This window comes from Aedes aegypti, chromosome 3 (assembly GCF_002204515.2).
Source record: "Aedes aegypti strain LVP_AGWG chromosome 3, AaegL5.0 Primary Assembly, whole genome shotgun sequence".
Taxonomy (NCBI): domain Eukaryota; kingdom Metazoa; phylum Arthropoda; class Insecta; order Diptera; family Culicidae; genus Aedes; species Aedes aegypti.
Genome location: NC_035109.1, coordinates 105,090,180 through 105,105,879, shown reverse-complemented (window position 1 = coordinate 105,105,879; position 15,700 = coordinate 105,090,180). Strand labels below are relative to the sequence as shown.

Here is a 15,700-nt window from a genome sequence, read left to right as displayed (position 1 = left end):
GGCACGCGAAAACAATGAAAAACCTTACTGTGTGAGAAAATGTGCGACCTTAAACAGATAATTTATAGTTTCTGATGATCTTGTTTTTTTTTTTTTGTTTGTTTGTTGATTCATGGGTAGGACAATCCTTTGACTATTCTACCCAGATATTTTTGTGCGTAATACATGTCCTACCCACTTCCTGCGCCACTTATTCCACTTATTAATATATGATGAAATATTAGTAAAATCATCGAAAAATAATTCAGATATAACTCTCTAAAATTGACAATTCTGTATAGCAAACCGAAAAAGTTGCAAATACAGTATTGTCGAATACTGTAGTTTATTTCACGATTTTTTGTTAAATCTCTACGAGTAAAAAGTTCTGTCAATAGAAATGTATCATTTTCTACAGTTTTAAAAATTGCCAGGATCTGTAAAATGTTACAGAATGACCGAACTGCTCAGCTCGAATAATCGAAATGAGCTTAGTGCTTTTGTGTTCTACCAATGATTTTCGCAGAACGTCTCCTTGATTAATTAATGAACTAAATTTAAATCTTAATTCATCTGATTTTTTTTTCCGTTTTTTTTTCAATAAACTTGAAAAGAGAAAATTAACTAGCCAAAAACTATTAAACAGAAACTTTGGTGAAGGAAAGCAAGGTAAACTTTGAATATCCAACAGTTTTGAAAATCGTTACAAGTATCAAAAATAAGGTAAAAAATATGAAATTAATTTGATGCATCCAAGGTTGCTGAACAAGTTCAAAAGCAGAAGGGACTCAATAAACCATAAACAAAAAATGCATCTTTCATCCTTCATCGGGCTCTTAGACTTAACTGACGAATTCCTTAACATTCAAGAAAAGGGTGCTAACATTTATGAATCCTGTTCTATAATGAGATTTTTCAACACTTTCAGTAGAAACGCTAAAAATTCACATTTTTCATTTACCGTTAAAGTATCAAAGTTTTCAGAATTTCAACAAGTTTTTGCTGTAGATAATACTAGTAAGACGTATGCATATTGTTTATGTATTGTTGATATTTCGTGTATTGTTCTACAATATACAAACAATTCAACAAAAATCATTTCAATTGTTGGTGAAAAGAAATTAATATTTTATTTTGTTTAGATTGTCCCACAATTTACCGGATATTCGTGAAAAACAATTTTAAGAAGAAAGGATCTCTGATATCGTTACATTCGTCAAATAACTTATTTCACAATCATTTTACGCTATCAATATTTATCACCCAATATTTCTTTTCTTCAAAATTTGTTTTATTTACTTCTGTCAGTCAAGCTACGCAGATAAAGCAACAGTTGTTTTGCATGAAAATAAGAATTTTGACCTTAATTTTGAAGCATATGTATAACAATTTAAAAACAATACACTGCTCTGTTGCATAATAATTAACTGTTTTCCAATATATCTACAAACTAAAATAATGTTGCTTAGATATTGAATGACATCATTCCATTCACTGGATTGTACTTTTAGACCGGGTATCCTACCCATGTTGAAGCTAATATGGATTTTAGGATTCAGTAATTGTGGTAAAGTAAGTTACTGAAAAAACAGCTATTTTTTTTGCAGAAGTTCACTGCCCTGTATATAATCACACAAGTAATGGAATAATATCGAACAAATGATGGATATCTCTACTCCCATCTCTCGGATTCAATTGCTCTCTGCAGCAACGTTCATTGGCGTAGGAACAGGGGGGGCCAGGGGGGCCAGGCCCCCCCCAGAATGATCCAGGCCCCCTCCAGAATTTTGGATGCTGATAAATTAAATAAATATAAAAAAATAACAATTTATATGATTTTAACGTTAATAAAAATTTTCTGAATCAATTTACATGGCTCTTATTATTCAAGAATAACTGTCCATTAGTTACGTTCTTTTATTTTGTACAACAATAGTGGGAAAACCTCGCTAGTCGTACACAGCATCAGCGTGACGGTTCTGACTTCGGTGAATTGCACGACAACCCAAGGATTAACCTTTCGGCTGTCGCTCGATTGATTACCGCTAGAACCAGCTTGTTGTTGTGTAATAAGCGTAATGTTTCCATTGCAAAAAAAAAATACCATGGTGTGTAATTGCTTCATTATTCGAAATTTGGTTCTTAAAATTCGTATCTTGTTAATAATTCAAGCAATGTTTTTTCCGATGTTTCATCATAAAGCAATATTATTATATCCCACATTTTGCGGGAGGCGTTGGATATCGCACCGAATCTTACAGCAGAAAGACACAATTATATGGCCTTTGATCAGCTAGAAATCTAAACCATGTTTATTAGCATAATTGTTTCTTAAACATAGAATCTACTCACAATTTCAGTGACATATTAAGGGGAAATGCATCCTTTCCAATTATTAAACCTCTAAACTAAGCTTACTATTTTATTTCTGCCTGCACGTCTTATACTTGTCTATAGCTGTAGCTAGATAGAATAAGTTTCCAGGGATGATCAAAGAAAATCAAGAATTGTAAAATTTAAGGTACGCAACTTTGCGTAAAATCATGGTTCTATACTCTATAGGATGCCCTACTCGAAGTTTCCAGTGATGATGATTACCCCAATATGAATAGACTTAAGAAATCCACATTAATTGAAAAAATAAGCAAAATTACTAAAGGAATTTCTGAGACAGTAGTTAACGGGAATTTTTGGTGAAAATTCATAACAAATGTTTTCAAGGAATTTCAACCATCAAATTAGATGGCAAAAATTTAAACTGGTGTGAATAAGTAAAACAAAATAGACCATTGTTTATTGTTCCAGCAGGTATTTCTTTCTTTTATTTTGCTTAAATTTTTCAAGATAATTTAACTAGTTTCCTACAAATTTGTAGCAAAATGTCTAAAGCCACCCTTCGATATTCCTGTAAGAATTTTAGTATAACCAAATTCTATAAGGAATACCAAAAGGTGGCTTCACAGCTTTTGCTACAATTCTCTTGGAAATTAGTCAAAGAATATTGAGATTTGTTTATACTGTCAATGTGAATTCCTCCAGGAGGACAACCGTTCCTTCTATGTGTACTTTTTATTCTTAAATTGATTCCGAATTTAACTATAAATTCAGGATTTAACTATAAAAAGTTCATAGTTTTCCCTCGAATTTGTTCCATAAATTAGTTAATTCTGTCAAATCGTATACTGAGATATTTCGCTGAAAATTATATTAAAAATGTATCTGTAAATTACTTGCAAAAGTTCTCCCAACTATTTTATTACAAATGCTTGCGCGAAGTTCATCATAAGTTCTTTAGAAATATTCCCAAAATACATTACAAATTGCGTCAGAAATTCTTGCAAGAATTATCTACGAAAGGTCTTTTGAAAATGTCGCTTGCCTTCGAATGTTTAGAAATAGTTTTATCAATTATTGACAGCACTCATATTCTGAGATTGAATTCTTGTTCAATACTAAGTCGGAATTCTTAAAGGCTTTCTGGTGTGGTCAGGCAAGAAATTCTGATAGGTTTCAAGGATAATTTCTAATGAAGATTCCGATGGAACTTCTTGGAAACCTTGTTTTTTTTAATTTGTTAGAGAGGTATATTTATCCCTTAATCATTCACATCTACAGAAAAGATTATAAATAAACACTAAATTTTCGTTGTTCCGGTGTCCATCTGTTGTTTTTCCTAGCTTCAACATTTTGTTGTTTCTTCTTCCTACGCATGGAAAACTTCGTTAAAAATTTTTTTTTCATTTTTTAAAAAGTAACACTTAACAGAATCTAATGATAATATTAAATTCTAGAACTTTTGAAAAATTGCAAATTTCGTATATTTATGATTACTGAAAGTCAGATCTTGGTGAAGGCCCATAAGGAATTTCTCTACAATTTTTTAAAGTAATGCATATTTCACTCCATGATTCAGTATTCCACCAATATTTTCGCCTTAAACTTCTTCAGTGCAATAATTTAGAACATTCTCACAAAAAAGTTTGTTTGGAATTTCTGCAAGTAGGAAAAAAATGGATTATACTTCAAACTGTTCGCCATAGTATCATTAAACTTCGGAAATTATGCAAAAGTATTCGAAAAAAATACATTCAGTAAAAATTAAAGTAAAAAGTATAAAAATGAAACAAGATTTTTTGTAGTAAATCTTAAAAAAAAACCCCTTTAGATTTTCTGTGAGGTATATTGATAGGAATTTCAGTGAAAATTTTCAAAAATTCCACGTTGAATTCTTGACATTTCCGACGAGAATTTAGTTTTTTTTTCTTAAATTTATTTCTGGCTAAAATTACCAAACCATTTTTTGAGAAGTTCTTCCAGAAATTTTGTTTGTATTTGTATCTGATTTAAATTAGATATGGATATGGATTGATTCGTGAAGTTATTTCTAAAGATTTCTCTAAAAAATATTGAGTTATTTCTGGAGTAATTTTTAGAGCAGAAATGGAGCGTAGATAGATTTCTAGATGTTATTCTAGGGTAATTCCTAGAACCTGAAAGAATACGTGATGGATTTTCTGGATATTTTTTTGAGAAGTTCAAGAATTGCGAAATCCTTTAGCAAATTTGTTGGAAAGTTTCTTTAAATTTTCTCCAAGACCATCTCTAGTGCTGATTTAAAGAATCTTTGGAAAATTATTGGATGGATTTCTTTTTTTATAGAAGGACACAGTAATATAATTCTCTGAAGAAATCCCTCATCAACTTGCTCGGGTAACTTATGAGTATTTTCACGGATTTTAGAAAAGATCTAAAGAAACACTTAGAGAGTTTTCTGCCAAAAAATGCATAATTGTGGTGAGATTCCTAGAATTTCTCGAAGAAATCCTCAGTAATTCCAGAAATCATTTACAAAGTATTTTTGAGCTACTGGATGATATTTTAGACTAACAATTACAGTTTATATGTAATAAGCACGTAGAGTCTTTTTGGAGAAATTGTAAAAGAATTTGTAAAGCATCTCGGTGAAGATCCTTCAAGATTTTTTTTGGGAAACTTAGAAAGCCTAAAGTAACATCAGGAAAAATATTTAACAATAACTACTAATCCCGGAAATGATTTCCCATGGGAATCACAGGAGGAACTCAGTGAAAACTAGTAATGGAGTTCTCGGAGATAGCAGTGAAAACGTACGGAAATAATTCATGAAGTAATCCTAGTAATCCTCAGAGGAATCCTTTTAAACACACGGTTGAATGTCTAGAAATTTTGTTGGAGAATCACAAGGCATATTCATCGTAAGTTCTTTAGAAGATCTCTTGAAGCATTTTTTTACTGGACTAGAAAAACAAAGAATATTTTCCGTAACAAAAAAATAATATCTATGCAAACTATGTAAATTGTGAAAATCGTGATTATTGCGAACGACGTTACTTCTATGAAAAAAATAAGAATTTGTTAGGCCCCCCCTAGGCCCCCTCCAGAAAAAAATCCTAGCTACGCCAATGGCAACGTTCTTTATTATAGTTTGAAGAATACATTATTATTGAGGATTCTGCCCTCTAAAAATTTTAATTATTAATCATCTAAATAATTTTGTCACACCAAAATATCGTCCCAACAAGCAATTTCCACAAAAAACGTGCAACAATTTTTGATACTTGATAAACGTTGAGCTCAGCCACTTTATGAGGTAGCTCACTGAATAAAAACGTATTCACTTGTTATGGTAAATTTAATGAAAATAATAAACATATCAATATGAAACATGATTACCATGGCATATAGCTCTTTATTGTTTTGATTTTGACTAGTATTTAACGTTTACTGGCCTTGTTGTTTACTTATGTCATGAAAGAGTGAAAGAAAGGAACTGAATTTTGCGCAGAACCGCATTGATTTTAATTCTGGAAATTTGTGTTGATTATCGTTTATGTCGACCAGTGTATTCCGGCTCAGCACTCCATTTGACAGAAGTTTTTGTTTACCTTTGAGTTGGAGTAGGAAGATTGGTGCATTCCCGAATTCATCGAAGTGGTAAGTTTTCTTGTAAAAACTCATAAAAGCGAACATCGGCACTGGCGAATCCGATCCAACAGCACTAGGAGAGGGATGCATCGACTGCGACTTAGAGGAGTACGAGTATAGAACTAGCCTAAGATGCAAGTAGCTCTTCTAACTGCGGAGATGGTAAGTAGGGTCAAATGGTCCAAAATGTCACTTTAAGGAGTTGTGTCGTTTTCTCCAAATGAGTTCCACATTTTAACGCCATTCGAAGTCCTAACAGTAACTTTACAATATTTGCTAGCTACCACCACGAAAACATTTCCCAAATTTGAGTTTTTTAACGGATTTAAATCATGTAGAAAAGTTGGTTGAAAAATGGGGGTGGTTCAAAATGTCCAAATGGATGGGGTAGAATGCCATTTAGTATGGAGAACTAGTAGTTAGCAACCAAGTTTCTCTATGAGTTTGCTCTGTGGTACGGAAACGCTTATTCCTTAATGAAATCATCGGAAAACTTTAATATTTAGGCAAAAAAGTGAAAAATGCCGAATTTCACCGGAAAATAAAGGAAAAAATTATGAGTTTATGTCCAAGAGTTGTGGTGGCAAAGAATACATATTGAAACGTTCTAGGAATGATTTAATGAGGTTAGCCATTTTACCCCATCAGTGCGTCTTGAACCAAGTTCCCCTACGTTAATTCATTTTCCTGTATGATCCTGGTAGCAAATGCTAGTGGCTTTCTGTTTTCGTTGGAGGCTATTTCACCCGCCGAATCAGGAAACAATTGGGTTTCAAGCTTCACATTTGCAAACATCCCAGAAATGTGTACATTTTAATTGACGATTGAATGAGAAAATATACAACAAAAACGCTGAATTTGGCTTCCTCTTCCATTATGAACCCGTCATTAAACTCAACTAGAAATTCCGGACACTCAAGTTTGTTTGTATGTTTGTTTGAGTGACTTAACTTTGTATGGGAAAGGTTTCAATTGAAATGTTTAAAAATTTGCCGTTTAAAAGTTCACAATTTAGATACTCGTTTTCTCAAGCTTTTAACATAGCAAACCATGAAAATTTGCAATGCTCAAGTAGTTTTGACGTTTTTCTAACGGCTGCTAGTGTTTATTTAACGATTTAACATTTACAACTTTGCTTTTCACGAGCTGTCCGGAATTAGAATCAAAGTGTCCGTAATAAGAAGCAAAAGTGATGTGGTGTCCGGAAAAAAAATCATGAAGAGGACACACTTTTCTATTTATTTACATTTATTGGTGTTGTAGAATTCAAATCTTCTCCAACCATTCGAGAGGTAAGTGTCCTGATAGCATAATAACGCAGAAAAATCTTATAGATTGCTTTAATTTATATGCTTTTCGATGGCTCATACTTCAAATTGTTCACACGTCACTATTTTTATCGTAAGAGTGTGGAAGATATGGAAGATTAAATGTTTAAACTTTCTTCACAATACGAACCACCCTAGTGTTGTACTTACCAGTGGCTTTCTATCGGCTGTCATTCCACAGCGACTATTTTCGACGAATTTACTCTCCGCCGGCGAAACGATAGGTTTACTGTATATTGTGAGCAGCGGCTCGCATTCTCGGAAGTAGATGCACCGGCCAGGTTGTCCGGCTGGGTTGGTACACGGGTCATTATCATCTGTGGAAATAATCGGTTCGAGTTGATAAGTCTGCCCGTATGAATTCTAACTCACTCGTCTAACAGCGATAATACTTACTCAAGGCTGCACCCAACGTTGCCAATCCCAAGAGCAGGATCACCCTACCGTACCGCGGCATTTCTCTGTAGATCTGTGATAAGGATGCTTTCGTTCGAATCTACCGTGAATAACACCAAAAACATTCAAAGCTCTGGGCGACGGCGAATCCCGAAACGTTCAGGACGACCAGTTGATTGAAGTCTTCGACAACAACTGCGAGCCGAAGTGATGCTTCGGATTGAGAATAACTACCAACACCGGCAAAAGCGTAAAGTATTAAAATCATTCGGGCTCTCGCAAGTAGTAGAACTAAGCCGACGATTATTCAGTCGTCAATAGACCATGGGTTCACAAACCAAGACACGCATCACACAAGGTAAACACTCATGAGGGCTCATACAGTTGTCTCAAATCAAGTATAAGAGCAGCTTTGAGTAAAAACCTTTCAGCCTACAAACGTGATTAGTTATATTTAAAAGTAAGCATTATACCCGAACATACTCAATAAAATGTAATCTATTCATAGTTGAGTTCATCGACTGTATAAGGTTGTACATCAATTCTATTGAGAACAGAAGTTCAGATCTATAATTGTAATCGACAATTTCTCGAAGGTTATTGAATAAGGTTTATGTTCAAGCAGGCTCAGACAAACATAATCTATAAGGTTTTAAGTCAAACGATTATGTAAGGTTATCCCACAACTCAAAGACCTTCAAATCTACAAGCATAATCAGTGACATACCTAACTCAGATGAATAAGGTTTACACTAAAACAGTTGCGATAAAATATGTCCCAACGAGTTTTGAAATAAATGATTGACTGCGATCACCCAAAACCACTATTTAGTAGAGGCCTTCGGATCTTCTTCATCTTTTACTTGGCATTACGTCCTAACTGGGACAGAGCCTGCTTCTCAGCTATCTATCATAAAATCAGCTATCTGTGACATAAATTAGGAATTCCAACGGTTTGTGTCGAATAGAATGACAGCCTGGTTTCAGCGAAAATTGCTCAATAGCGATCAACATTTGCTAATGACCCCTGTTTAAAGAAACATTCGAAACCACTGTTTCCCACACCATCAAATCTCGGTCCTCGCGATGTCAGGTTCAAAGTCACCGATCAGTGCTCCGTAATTCGTCTCTTTCTTGGCATAGCGGTGGTTGTTCTGTACCCACAGTGTGAAGGTGTGAACCGCAAAACGAGTTCGCTGTGGTCGCCGTCGTCGTAGTTTCCCCGCGTCGAACCAACTACTCAGGGAATCCCCAATCGTTTATGAGTTTTCGCTTCGCGCAAACATCAACGTTGACGGGTTTGACGAGTCAGGGGGAACGTGCAGTAACGAGTACGATCGCGTGTGTCTGTTTAACTGTTCGGTACTGGAATGGGATTTGAATAGTAGCTACAATCTCTTTTGATGCGGACATCTAATCATGCTTGACCCCATAAGTGTGAATTCACTTTGAGCCAAATCCCTATAAACAGGGGGCAAAGCCTCATCCAATTGTCTAATAATTAGGGTAGATGTTCAAATTATTGCTATACTTGGAATATCCAAAAATCAATCTACTATAGATGGCATGCAGGCTTCGTCCTTTGGTGGAGAGGCCTGTGTCATCCGCAAACAAGATATTGGTCCCAAAATGCTGCCTTGAGTAAAATCAGCTCTTACAGGAAGTCTTTCAGGCTAGAAGTTTTAACAATTAAACTGAAGTGTACGTTTTGAGAGATAAATTTGGAGTATTCTAACAATGTAAGCATTGATGCCAAATACTGTCGAATGCTTTTTCTATGTCTAGAAGAGTAAGACCAGTAGAATAGCCTTCAGATTTCTTAAAACGAATCAAACGAATTGGACGTAAAAGTTGGTGAGTCCATGTCGGAATCCGAGCTGTTTATATGTAAGAATTGAAGTTTTCTTGATGTGGGTCATCATTCTGTTCAAAATGACCCTTTCAAAAAATATTACTGATGGAGGAAAGCAAATTGATTGGACGATAGCTAGAAGCTTCTGCAGAGGTGTGCGCCGCCGCAGCCGAACTTTTCTCGGCGCGTCGATGACTCAAAAATCGTCACCCCGTCTATCTCAAAACTAACACGCCGTCGTTTTTTTTATTCAGTATGTAAAGCATGCAAAGCGACAGTTTAAAAATGCATAACTCATTCAATACATGAGATGTTGTTTCTTGTATAGAAGGCGGCCGTTGGTGTTGACATACGCGTATCTATCTAAGAACACAAACTGTAGTAGAGTGAATATTCATTGATCTTCTGGAGCTTTTTGCTAGGCCTTATGTGTGTGCTTTAATAAAGCTTGATTAATTGTTTTTGCTTGATGGTAATTTACTTTGAATGTACCTACTTGAAAAAAAAACAACCATCATAGATTTTTATCTAAATTCCCTAAGAACTCTTCATAAAAATTTTGTAAAACATACAGCAGGGTATCCATTCTCAATTTGTTTTCGAATACCCGTATTTTCTCGGATGCTTAAAACTTTGATTACGGATGACAAAATGTTCTTACCACTTGATATTTTCCATAGGTTTTATAGAAGGTTTCGATATTTGATATGACTTTCAAAATATTCGTTTCAAAACATTTGTTTCCGTTTCCAAAATTCGTTAAAATTACTCTGGGCACTTGTTGTGCTTACTTATAAGAGCTGTTTATCTAACAGAATTTGAAGAAATTCGATCAAATAAACAAAGCTTTCCATGAAAAATTGAAATAGAACTATTTAATTTCATTTGTTTAAGCTTATTCGAGCAACAAGGTAATAACTTGTAAGAACTGTATAAATATCAGGTAGGGATCTGCATATGCGCACGGTGACTAATTTAATTGATTTAATAAAACATCTGAAAAACCTGTCCCCTTGAATGCATAAGAAATTCAGAGACATTTTTCAATTATATGAATATATTCCTGCTCTGTGTTTCTAAAGTTCAAGGGCAAAGCTCAATAGTCATTCCCTTCTAAGAATGGTTTCGGAATTATGCGCTAGAAGTGGACTATGACTGCTTCCTGAATCTAGGTCTGGCAAAACTCTTGTTGGATCCAAGATGAGATCTTTTAAACAGAAACGATATATCGCTTCAAGCATTTGTTTGTTCTTTTATGAAATTGGCTTATACACTCTTAGAAAATTTCACCGACTCTGGTATTTTTTATACCGAAATATCAACCGCTGAGCGCTCAGTAACCCTCTCGGTAAAGTTAAGAATCACCGAAAATCAGTAATTTAAACCAATACGCAGCTGTCAAAATATTACAAACTGTTTGTTAATGGTTACCAAGCAAATTGTAAGATTATTACCAAACGCATTGTTATGGTCAGCAGGCAGTCGATATTCCATGTATGATTAATGAAAAACAAAAATAATGAAATTCATTTTGATAGTCGATAAATTTATTTCGGTTTCTGCTCTTTGTCTATAAAATTATATAAATGTATAGTCATTTGGTATGTATTTCCACAGTCACAATGTTCCGAAGCACGAAAGTATTCAGTAATCAGTTCGTTTTTCCGAACATCCTTATACGTGACGTTGTTATCCGGAACATGATTTGGATCTTGTATCCTATAACGAAAACATTTTACATTCATATTAAGCTCTTCAATGAAAATCCACTGGTCATACTTACGGATAAGTACCAGACGCACATATTGCTGCATTATTAAAAAAACAGTATCGACGTTCGAAAACACAGAATTAAAAAAAAATCCAGAGACACACGGTGTCTTTTTCATGTAACTTTATAACAAAAAATTCGGCATGTCTCAAATTTGGATCAATGAAAGACAAGACTTTCCTCATTCATTTGCTGCTAAAATAAAAATAATCCATCGGGGGGTCTAGTGCAACTTTTTTTTTTAATTTTGTTGTTCGTAATATCATTTTAAATACACCGTAAATTAATAAATTTTGGTGAGGTGAACTGATGAAACGGATTTAGATGAAAATTTTGCAAAAATCTAGTGTCAATATCTTGTAGACTATATTCTAGACAGCTCTAGACCTAAAAATTTACAGGCCAAGGCCGAAATTTAAATTATCGTGTTGCCTCTCCTTTGCTTTCATCCATAGTTGAAATTTGCATTGCTTTTAAAACAAGTATGTCAAACAACTTCTTTTCAATTATGGTTTGTAACTCAAGAGCAATATTCATCTTTCTGACTTGGTTTGACACTATTGTCCATGTGTTTGTTGTGAGAATTGACAGAACATTGCTTTTGTTTGCGATGGTAAAACAAACAGAATTGCTGACAAATATTCTCAGAATAGCAGCCAGTCTAGGGCTGAAAATATCTTAAATAAAGATAAGAATATTATTAATAATGCTGACGAAAACACACTTCTTTTTAAAATTTATGGTAGAAAAAGTATAAATGAATTTAAACAAACATCGATAGATTTCATTCATACCAAATCTACCTGTGAAAGATCGTGTGATCGTAACATTTTGCTAAGAGATCTCAATAAGTGCTGTAATCTACAAATGAACTTTAACACTTCACTTTTTGCAAAAAAAAATAAAATACTAAAATCACTAAGGTGAGCAAATACCTTTAAACTCTAATATGTGTTGCTTATCTTGACAGATAGGCCTATTTCGTCTGCGACTTACAGACTTCTTCAGTGTCGAGCACGAGTCTGTAAGTCGCAGACGAAATAGGCCTATCTGTCAAGATAAGCAACACATATTAGAGTTTAAAGGTATTTGCTCACCTTAGTGATTTTAGTATTTTATTTTTTTTTGCAAAAAGTGAAGTGTTAAAGTTCATTTGTAGTTTTAAACATACTTTAATAATCCCTCCCAAAGTTTAATATAAAAAAGTGAAGTGCTGTAATGTTTAATTTTAGCATAGTTTTATTAGAGTTGTACGGAATTCTATAGTTATTCATAAAACAAATAATTTCAATCAGTTTGAAAATGTTACTCAGTAACTTTACGATTTTGTAAGCTTAATAATGAAATAATAAGAAGCTTTATCAAAAATATCAGATGAATCATAAAGGTCTCCGATTACACCAAAAAGGAGTTAAAAACGGTGAACTTCAGTGCATACAGACTTGTCTGCTATTTACATCAAGCAGATCTCAGATACTTTATATGTTTCGTATAGCTATGTTGTGCTCAAAACTTATAAAGGCGCCAACTCGAACAACTTTTGTTGCTAATCTTCCATCAAAATACATTCGAGTTGGCGCTATAATTGAATTAGAAGAGTCACAGGGATTCAAAATCATAAAGTTTGAGCCGTCGCATGTCTAGTTTTGGTGCTAAAATTTAGTGATTTCATATTACGGGTTTTCCGGTGGTCATTTCGGTACTCCAAAAGGACCAGAATAACCATCAATTCATTCTCTTGGCAAAATACATTCAAACATAATAAATCGTTATGAGTTGGACACAATTCATTTGGTTTTTTGGCATGGATCCGAGTAATTTCATCGAATTGTCCAGATTGGCCAGCTTCCAGGAACCGGTTCCGCGTGGACCATACTGGACCGAATTTTTCAATGGATGTGCACCGGTAATTGGTTCCTTATTATAGAGAAATTTTATGCCAAAATATCCATCAACCGAATAGTACCGATGTGAATTACATAAACGAAACTGCGGTGGAAACTTACTTTTCGTATGTTCTGGATTTCCGGAACCGGGTATGAATGACTAAGCGATTTGAGAATCTCTATTCATAGTCCACGTGAATACCAATTTAACAATATGAAGACGGTTTAGATTACTTGTTTAGTTACGAAACTACAAGTTGTCAAAGTAAGGGTCTCCAAAGGTACTTTTTCAGATGTAACAGGCTCCCGGTGGCCACAGTGACGCAATTCCAGATTTCCGAAAGGGTTTCTGAAAATCGACATGTGTACCTTTCATTTAAGTCCAACAGAACTAAACTCGGTCGACAGACTGATTTTTACGAGCTGTTTGAATTTTCGGGTCGAAAACGACCCTAAGTCACAATATGTAACTTTTTTTTTCATGGAAGCTCCCCAAGGGACCATTCAAAACTTATGTTCCCGCAAAAATAATTGTTCCCACAAAAAATACCTAATTGTCAGAAAACCTCAAATTGCTAGGTTATTTTAATCAATGATTTGAATTTGAAATTTGAAAATTTGAAAACGACCCAAGGTCCTTCCTAAGGTTAAGTTATATCCCAAACTCCATAAAAAAATTGAAAAAAATATTGTTCTAGACCCCCCGACCGATTATTTTCTGCTCAGAGGATTCGAACATTCATTAAAGAGTCGATTATTTTCGTTTTGGTTGCAAATGAGAGGAGAGAATCATGGCTTTCTTGTGTCAAAATTTCAGACATGCCGAATTTTTTGTTTTGAAATTGCTCTACGAAACACACCGTGGACAATCCAAAGCGTCGCATTTTAAACAAAAATGTTGATCTCAAATCCCAAATAACTATTTGTTTGGTTAACCATTATAGTACTATGTACTGAAGTACGGTTAAGGTGATTATAGAACGAAGCCACACCTCAAATTTTCAAGAGCACAACTCAAGTCAACCAAACAGCGCTCCACGTTGAAAATTTATCCCATTGATTACGACCAGCAAGCAAGCAATTTGATTGGTTTTCAACGTGAACTGTTGTCAGAATCTCCAGTATTGTGCACATGAAAATTCAAAGTTTGGCTTCGTTTTATAGTCACCTTAAATGTTACAGTCTACAATTCATTCATACTATGTACTCTTTTTTCGGTAAATAAAACGACAATGTCGGTAAGAGAAGATGAATATATGTTCTATCTCCTTATTTTTTCAAGTTTTTTGTCTGGTGATTTCAGTTTGTAATACCGAAACTTCAGTAAATTATTTATAGTAATGACCCGATTTTGTCAGCCCCTGATTTTGTCTACCCCCGATTTAAACATCCTTTTTTCCAGATTTTGTCAGCCTAAAATTTATATTTATTTCAATTAGACTAAACACATCTATACCTGCAAAATTGGGTGCATAAAGTCAATTATGACCTTGGCCACGTCTTTATAATCATCTAACGACCGAAATGTGAAATTCTTAATAATTATTCAAGAAACTTTTCAATGTTACCTTGGATTACGGTACATAGAAAATGGGAGGAAAAACAATGTTTATATTAACAAAATCATAAAATAAAACTTGAAACCAGCCGAATTTTTTTTTTAAATTTTAGCGTTTTCCCGATTTTGTCAACCTTAAATGCAGCATGGGGCTGACGAAATTGGGACATTACTGTATTTACAGTTCATTTTCGGTAATAATATTTACCGAACAACTAAAACAAATCCATGTGTGTATGTTTGACATAAATCCAAAAAAGGATTTTACAAGAACTCAATCAAAAGTTTTGCCACGAGTTTAGTCATGATCTGCCCAAGAATATTTAAAGAAACTTACCATTTATTCATTCATCAGAAATCTTGCCACGAATTGATAAGAAATCTTCCAATTAATTTGTTAATATTTATTGGAAAAAATGCGCTGTTAATCCATACAAAATATCTTCAACGGTCTCATAGTACTTGTCATAGATCAAGGACTTGCCAAAACTAGTATTTCAGACAAAACTTCATCAAGAATCAGTATAATAAATAACTTCAGGAATCACAAAAAGAATTCTCATTCAATCTGTCCCGGATTTGAATAACAAACCACTTAGGTCTCCTTAAAATGCAATAAAAAACAGAGATTTTCAGTCCTAGGCTGGCTCATCTCAGAATATTTGTCAGCAATTCTGTTTGTGTTTTCTTCTTAATAGCAAACAAAAGCACCTCTTCTCTTTCTGGCGTTACGTCCCCACTGGACAGAGCCTGCCTCTCAGCTTAGTGTTCTAATGAGAACTTCCACAGTTATTAACTGAGAGCTTACTTTGCCAATGACCATTTTTGCATGTGTATATCGTGTGGCAGGTACGAAGATACTCTATGCCCTGGGAAGTCGAGAAAATTTCCAACCCGAAAAGATCCTCGACCGGTGGGATTCGAACCCATGACCCTCAGCTTGGTCTTGCTGAATAGCTGCGCGTT

General features: G+C 34.4%; 1 protein-coding gene across 1 annotated transcript in view; it reads right to left on the bottom strand.

The window, feature by feature from the left end:
• LOC5563616 (serine protease easter) overlaps window positions 1-7,919 on the bottom strand; it is a 34,204-nt gene extending 26,285 nt beyond the window's left edge. The window contains exons 1-2 of the mRNA XM_001647815.3: window positions 7,668-7,919; window positions 7,422-7,588 (exon numbers count right to left, since the gene is read on the bottom strand). Of these exons, the coding sequence (XP_001647865.1) occupies window positions 7,422-7,588; window positions 7,668-7,728 (228 nt within the window). The 5' untranslated portion in view covers window positions 7,729-7,919. The remainder of the gene's footprint in view (window positions 1-7,421; window positions 7,589-7,667) is intronic.
• Between the last annotated feature and the right edge of the window lie 7,781 nt (window positions 7,920-15,700).